We start from the raw sequence: 8,189 nt of genomic DNA, 5'->3' as shown, positions 1-8,189 counted from the left end.
CTTCAATCTTGCCCAACTGAAAATCACCAGCACCCAATACATGAACCTAATGAAAAATAGGTTAGCCACTTAATCAAATTTATCAAGCCACAAAATGACAAAAAAACTAAAAAATATTTAAAAGAACTGTTTCTTTCTGAAAACTTACTCAAATATATATCCTCTCTACATAAAAAAAAACCTTCTTTCTTTTTATACAATTTCAATATCAGCAATCATGTAGATTGAAATCTTTGGTTGGTGCTTTCTTCAATCCTAAGGAATTCAATGAGATTCTTCCTGGCAGCCATTTGAGGTGGCACCTGTACAGAATGATTAGCAGCCTCCATGACCTCAGTATACTCATGATAATCCTTTCTGATTCTCCACAAGATATCTACACATCTCTTCATGGAGGGTCTTAACTGTCTGGTGGGGGCCAGACACTGTCTGGCCAGTTTCAGCACGTTCTCCACCACCATCAGCGCTGTCGGATTCCTCCTTAGCTTTGGATCCATCGCCAACACCACCTCCCCTCCTTTTAGTCTCTGCAACGCCTGCATTGCATTACAACCAAACACATTTTGCCTTTTAAGCTTTTTTAATCAATGAGCACATATATTTGTAATAGCAGAAACACTAACCCATTTTTTTGTCAATTTCTCATTGGGAGCTTTATTTATCTCAATCGGTAGTCTTCCAGTCACCATCTCCACAAGCAAAACCCCAAAAGAGTAAACATCACTCCTATCAGTAAGCTGATAAGTACTCAGATATTTAGGATCCAAATACCCTGCAGTTCCTTTCACTTGAGTTGAGATATGAGTGGCTCCTGGATCTTCAACACTTATTCGTGCAAATCCAAAATCAGCCACTTTTGCACGTAGTTTATCCGTAATCAGTATATTAGATGATTTTATATCTCTGTGGATTATTGGTAGATCTGAAAAAGAAAAACCGGTTGTTAAAGACTTCTTGATATTTCAATCTTTCAAGAATATTAACTAAAGGATACCTGTATACGTATGCAAATATGTAATTGCATGAGCTACATCGATCATGATATCCAGACGCTCTCCAGTTTCAAGCCCACTTCCACATTTACCTGAAAAGGATCAATTCTATGCATAGAAACTTCATGCACAAAGTGAAAATACAAAATTGCCCTTTTGAAGAAAGTAATGGCTTTACCATCTAAATGTTCACGAAGTGTACCATTGGCGACGTATTCTACCAAAATCATACGATCTTCTCCATGCTCTATATATCCATAGAATCTGACAAGATTTAGATGTTCAATCTTTGATAATGTTTGTATTTCATTTCTGAACTCCACTGGTGTCCCTCTTTCAAAATTGTCCTGCCATAAGAAATAAGCAGCAGAAACATCTTAATATTGAGACTAGATTTACAAGAAGCATAAGTAAATGCATTGATCAATTTAGTCACAGATTGATATAAATCTTTGTTTACAAGGGTATTTGGCATTTATGCTACCAACAAAAAGGTCTAAATGTATCTTATTTATGTTATGGAGGCAGTGTTAGTTTTCTATTTAATAGAAAATCCAACCTTTTTTGAACGCTTTACAGTAACGATGGATCCATTTTTCAAGGTTGCTTTATACACGATACAAAATCCTCCTTGTCAGATTATATTTGAGGCAGAGAAATTTCCAGTTGCCTTAGAAATATCTTCAAAGGATAACTCAGAAAGAAACACCAATATTTAGGAAGTTCAGAAGCTAGGTCAGAAAGGAATTGTCAAAAACACAAATTTTATGATAGTTTACAGTCAGAGATCGTGATTTATATCAAGTTGTTTCTCCTATAGTAATCTATAATAAATCTATGAAACAATTAATAACCAATTTCACCAACACAAGCATGAAATCAAACTTTTCTTTTTGACAACATAATAATCGAGATCAGCTTCAAGTGAGAACGATTTTCAACTCCAATCAAGTAGATAACCCCAAAATAAACCCAGATTTAACAAAAACAACTGATCTGCTGTCCCCGAGGATGATGACTTTTGGAAGCGTTCGGCATCGTAATTTAAAATAAGAGACGTTAACCAAAACTCTTAAATCTGTAGAGCGACAACTGATTGCGACTTTTTAGGGTTTGTTGAAAGACATGTGGTGGTGTAGTGGTGGTTCTGGGTTGTTGCGAAGGCAGTGTGGTGGTGGCTCAGGGCTGGTGTTGTGGTGCAATGTTGTAACGGTGGAGTCTGAAAGCAAACACAAATTGTGATGGAAGCTATTGTTGTTGGTGATGTCCGATTCATCAAAAGAAAATCATTCTTTGATCAATCTTCTATTTTGTGAAAGAATATATTACTATTTCAAATGTGTTATGTTTGATTAGGGTTTGCACATAGAAGGAAGTGAAACTCGATCGGAGAGGAAGGGGTTTGCAGAGAGAAAGAAGGGAGAGAATGAATTCGATTTGGCGGGTGTAGAGAGTAGAGAGGAAGAGGAAGCGGGTGTTCAAAATTTTGGGGGATTTAGTTTCCCCCCTTACCTATCAAGGAGTCCCAGAAACATGCATTTATTAAAATTATAAAGCGACATTTGTAGAGGAAGCCCTTTTTATTATAGGCGCCCTCCGTGTTTTTAATAATTTTACATGAGACACTAATTTAAGGGCACTCAGTAATGCGCGACCTAAATCCTTAAAATTTTTGAAGAGATGACACTTTTTTAATGTCGCTCTCTAATGCGTAACATAAATCAAAGAGCGTCGTGTTTTGCGTGTCGTAAAAGGGTCTTTTTCTTGTAGTGAAACTAAATATTAAACCTATATTTGTTTAGGTATTTTTTTGAAAAGTTACAAAGCTTACGAGTTGAAGTAAAAGGGTAATTCATTCGACGAACATTAAGGTGAGTCGATAGACTTTTCATAAACCATGTACATAATCGAAAACTACTTTCTGGAAACGGTTCAGTTAGTCAAATTAGTATATTATTAATTGTTGATTATGCCAATATATGCATTATGAAATATGTTACTGTTTTGCCTTTTTGTGACAATTGTATGCTAATGAAATTTAGTTGATATGCATATCTTGGTACTTGATATGAAATGATTGCTATGTGACTATGATCTTGTTGAGTATCTTCTTGGTATAAATGTTATGAATTTTGATTATGATAGTACGAATATGATATGCTTGTACTTGATTTACGATTGATTATGCGGGGTTATGCATACAGGGTAAAGGGTAGAACCTAGCACTTAGCATGAAACCCTATCCGGATACCTTCGAGCCTGGTTGGTTGAAAAATACCTCCTAGGAAAAGCAGTTAAGCCATTTACGAGTTTCTCGGTCTTTCTAGATGCCCGTGGGCCACATGGTACGTGTACACTTCGATGTTTGCGGACTGGGGTGATGTTGGCCATTCGAACAAGGCCGGGTGAAACATCACGTGGGAATCGGGAGGTGTATCGGTAGAATTGACACCATTTGTACCGATCCTGAACGACACCACGATGTACTTGTACATTGCATAGTCGGAGTAGTGAAAGTGGAGTCTTGGGGTCGGTGTGGCGGGTGGGAGTCGCGAACCACCTAAAGCATTTGGTTGTCCAGGCACACAACTAGCGAATGGGTTTTTCCCTTGGGGTTAGGTATCACTATGAGACTACCTACGCCTATATGATTATGATAGATTCCTTTGATATGATGATGTACGATTACGTTATGATTATGCATGAAATATGATTGATGTTACTCTAATGAATGATATGTAAATGGATGATACAAAAATTGAATGATTGAATTGTATGGTAAATATGATTGATTATTGATTGATATGTCAATTTTGTTTATATGATCATAATTGAATGATTGACCCGTATGGGATGGTATGTTTTCCCTTTGGTTGTGTACAAACTTCTATTGGCCCACGAAGCATTTGCTGACACTTGTTTCTTTGCATTGTGCCTTTACGATTGGTACAGGTAGCTTAGGAGCTTGGCTTGGTGATATGGGGTCACTTTTGGGTAGTTTATCCTTAGAGTACAGATGCCACTTGGAAACGTTATTTAATTTTGAAACTTATGCTTCCGCTACGATTAAATACTTTTGGTATTTGGTTTTGAATTGAACGTAACGTTGTGGTTTGAGATGTTTTTGAAATAAACAATGTTACAGTCTTCCATTGCATTTTCCGTTAAAAGATTTTAAAAATAAATGAAACAAATTTGGGTGAAAAATCATGACGTTAAAGTTTTAATGTGTGCTCATAGTTTGTTGCTGAATGAAATTCCAGGGATGATATTTGGATGATTCTTAAAGTTTTAATGTTTATATGTTGTATACTATCATGATGGATTTAGTTTATAATATTTTATACCTTTGCTGCCATGGTTGGTTGTTTTTGTTATGATATTCGACTATTATTAATTTCTATTTGGTTCAATGATATTAAGAACTTATTGGATATTGTAAGTTTATGTAATGTTTTAATTTCTCATTGTTCAGTTGTAGTTTTTGGCAAAAAAAAACATAGATTTCGGGTTTTCGGTCGGGTTTTCGGGGCTATACCGGGTTTGGGTGAGGTTTGGGGATAGTTTCAGACCCGATGGGGTGCTCCGATAAGAAACCCGTCAGGTATCGGGTCGGGGTCGGGAATAAATTTAGATATCGGGTTCGGGGATGGGATCTTCTGACCTGACCTATTTCCATTCCTAGGCCTTGGTGCCTTAAACCCACTTCTACTGGAAGGTAACTCACCTCGAAGCCGTGTAGTGTCTGCGCTGATCTCGGCGTGGAAATCGTATTTCCTCAACTCCTCAACCCCTACACTACGATCTTTCTCGGTTACTATGCATACTAATAACCCTGACAAGGTCAACCCAATCCCAAGTCAAAGTCAAAGTCAAACCTCGAATTGACTTGAATCGCCGAGTTGGCCCGCCAACTCGTCGAGTCCCTATACCATTATCTGCCCCCAACCCGACTCTACTCATCGAGCCTAGCAAGAACTTGACGAGTTCTTGTTTAATCATAACATGTGGACAATCTTCAACTGACTCGCCGAGTTCTTCCTTGAACTCGTCGAGTTCAACTTCCTCATATGAGTTTGTCTAATCCGTGACTCACTGAGTTGTATGAACAACTCATCGAGTCCGTCTTCATGACTTGGTAAATTGCCTTGGACTAGTCGAGTTTGTTCATACACTCGTCGAGTCCCATGATTTCCAGGTCTAGAATCTCGTCCAACTTTGTTGATTCCTTCTCTAGACTCAACCAGACCCCCAAAACAGCAAAGGTTGGGGAACCACTATCTGACTCGCCGAGTCCCAAGAACAACTTGCCGAGTCCACTAAGGTCCATTTCCATAAACTCAATTTCTGCTAAGCTCTTCTCATCCAAAGGGTAGATCTGACTTCCTAGGGTCGATATAACACGTAAAGCCACAAACTTTACGTCCATACATTGGTCTTCAAGCTCAAAAGGACAAAAAATGAGACCCACAATATGCATGGGGATCTTATGGCCATAAAGTTGGCACCTTTATGCTATGAGAACCCTCTAAAGACCAAAATCTGAAGCCATAACTCTATATTACACTCCACAACCCGAAAATGGCTTAGAATGCCCTAAATATACCAAAATACAAGCCCTAATGATGAATAAATACATGGAAGATCAAGATAAAAGCTTTTTACCTTAAATGAGCTGGAAATTCAACACAGTCTCTGGATCTTCTAGCTTCAACTTGAACTCCCAAGCTCTTTTCCTCTTCTCAAGCTTTACAATCCACCAAAATGCATAAAAATGGCCTTAGAACACTCAAACAAGGCTAGGGTTTCAGGCTAATGTCTTCTGGAAGTATAAGGGATGATGGAGGCTAAGATGGGGAGAGATAAGTTGTTTAAATAGGGTGCAAACCCTCAAATATAGGGTTTCACTCGAACAGCTCCGACTCGCCGAGTCGGTCTCCGACTCGTCGAGTAGGTCACTTAAACCCCCGATGAAAGACGAGTCTACTCGACGAGTTGGGCCTCCAACTCGTCAGGTCCCAGGGTAAAACATGAACTTTTCTTGAATTAAATACGTACCATTATTTGGGTCTTACAACCTAGTTTGCTTATGTCTCCTCGTCGGATGGCTCCTACATGTAAGCTTTCTACCTTCTCCTCAACTTGCCTTTTCTTCAGAAGTCACTTGGAATAAGCTCCATCTGCCACAACTTGAGCCTTCTTTCTTTCTTGCCATTTTCTAAGACTTCTCTGTCGCCGACTCGATGATCGTCGTCGTCGCCACTCCTCTCTTCTTATATAAAGGAACAACCACTGGCCACTACTTCTTCTCTATCCTTCTCCAGCGATCTGTTATTGTTAGCCGTTATCGCTAGAGCCCAGCCACGGTCGATACCGCTATCTTCATTTATGTTATGTTTTGTGTTTTTACTTTTCCAATTTAATCGTCTCCTCCCGATCAAACTGTGTGTGTGGGGAGGGGGGGATGTTTGTGATTAGGATTTAGGCCTAATCCCTTTAGGCTTGAAATTAGGTCTTTTATGTATCCTATTTTATACAGGGTTCATGGGCGGCTCAACCAAATTTGGAACTCTAAGCGAACCAAAAATTTGGGGCCTTTTCGTTCCAACCCTGATTCTATATTCTGTAATAAAAACAAATTTAAAAGTGAAGATTGTCTTTTTTTCTGTTTGTTTAAACTTGTAGTGTTTTAATTAAAAGGAAAACTCAAGCTTACAAGATTATTTTAACTCAAAAATGCACAACTCAACACAAAAATCAATGAACAAGCTAGCCACATACATAAAAAATCGATCAATAGACAATAACCAACATTCCTCAGACTATGTATAACACGAGAAGCATTTTCCCTATTTGACTTGCATGCCCAAGTATTTCTATTTAATATGCTAATAAAAGAAACATTTTATATAAAACAGTAGTCATATTCTATTCATGAATCAAATAGAATACCATGACAAATTCGGTAAAAACAAATTCAAAAAAACACAATTCACAATATGTAAACAAATTAAGATTTACCGGTTTAGTTTATCAAATCATATAAATCTTCTAATACCTTGACAAAAAGTAAACAAATTAAGATTCAGTTTACCAGGAACACAAAAATGAATGGAAACACCAACTCTAAAAATCAAAAATCAAACAGCAACAAAGAAATCGAGAATAAAAGGTATCAAGTGAAAACAGATAATGGAAAAACCGAGTATAAATCAGATAATGGAAAAATCAAGTGAAAAAACACATCACACACCTTAATCGTTAGAGAAATTCATTAATCTTCATAGTAGTCGAGAATGGAGTAGGAAGAAGAACAGATACTATTTTAAAGGTTCAACCTTTCTTTCGGTGTTTAGCAGTTCAAGAATCGATATTGGAGAAGGTTATTAGAATCAAGAATGGGAAATCAGTCAATCAGATATTCAGAGTGCGAGTCCGCGAGAATGGAGAAGGAAGGAAGAAGTGTGATCGTTGCTATTGATTTGAGGCGCCGTATACGTATCAGCTAATGTAGAAGCCAGGAAGAAAAAAATGAAATCGACATTAGAGGATTTGGATTAAGTGCCCCCCCCCCCCCCCCCCCCTTCCTTCCCTTTCTTTCGGTGTTTAGCAGTTCAAGAATCGATATTGGAGAAGCTTATTAGAATCAAGAATGGGAAATCAGTCAATCAGATATTCAGAGTGCGAGTCCGCGAGAATGGAGAAGGAAGGAAGAAGTGTGATCGTTGCTTTTGATTTGAGGCGCCGTATACGTATCAGCTAATGTAGAAGCCAGGAAGAAAAAAATGAAATCGACATTAGAGGATTTGGATTAAGTGCCCCCCCCCCCCCCCCCCCCCCCCCCTAAAAAATAGGGCCCTAAGCCCTAACTTATATTTTTAATACATCAGGCTGGCCCTGATAGGGTTTAATCTCATTATTTATCAATTAAGAAATCTTTTATCTTACATGGATAATACCCAAATGCATACAATGGCAACATGATCAAGGTAAATATAATTTCGAAGATGGTGGATTATGCTTATTTTTAATAGATTACAATAACAAAAGTTGAAATGACCAAATAAATAATTTTATTTTCTAGACAATGAAATGACTATATTAAAGTGCCTTGTTTTTTTGTTTGCAAGATGTAGTGCCACACGCTTTTCATACTTCTCAAACAGGACATTAATTATGGAACTTCCAAAATGAGAT

General features: G+C 37.8%; 1 protein-coding gene and 1 pseudogene across 1 annotated transcript in view; both read right to left on the bottom strand.

Moving 5' to 3' along the window:
* Positions 1-215: 215 nt before the first annotated feature.
* On the bottom strand, positions 216-4,351 carry LOC111908134 (calmodulin-binding receptor-like cytoplasmic kinase 1; annotated as a pseudogene).
* A 3,631-nt stretch (positions 4,352-7,982) lies between these two features.
* The window catches only part of LOC111908135 (benzoate carboxyl methyltransferase), a 5,033-nt gene continuing 4,826 nt past the window's right edge, over positions 7,983-8,189 (bottom strand). The window contains exon 4 of the mRNA XM_023903968.2: positions 7,983-8,189. This exon is cut by the window's right edge and continues 245 nt beyond it. Coding sequence (XP_023759736.1) covers positions 8,066-8,189 — 124 coding nt within the window. The 3' untranslated portion in view covers positions 7,983-8,065.

This window comes from Lactuca sativa, chromosome 5 (genome assembly GCF_002870075.4).
Source record: "Lactuca sativa cultivar Salinas chromosome 5, Lsat_Salinas_v11, whole genome shotgun sequence".
Classification (NCBI taxonomy): Eukaryota; Viridiplantae; Streptophyta; class Magnoliopsida; order Asterales; family Asteraceae; genus Lactuca; species Lactuca sativa.
Note: the sequence above shows the minus strand (reverse complement) of the source record. Positions and strands in the feature narration are given on the sequence as shown.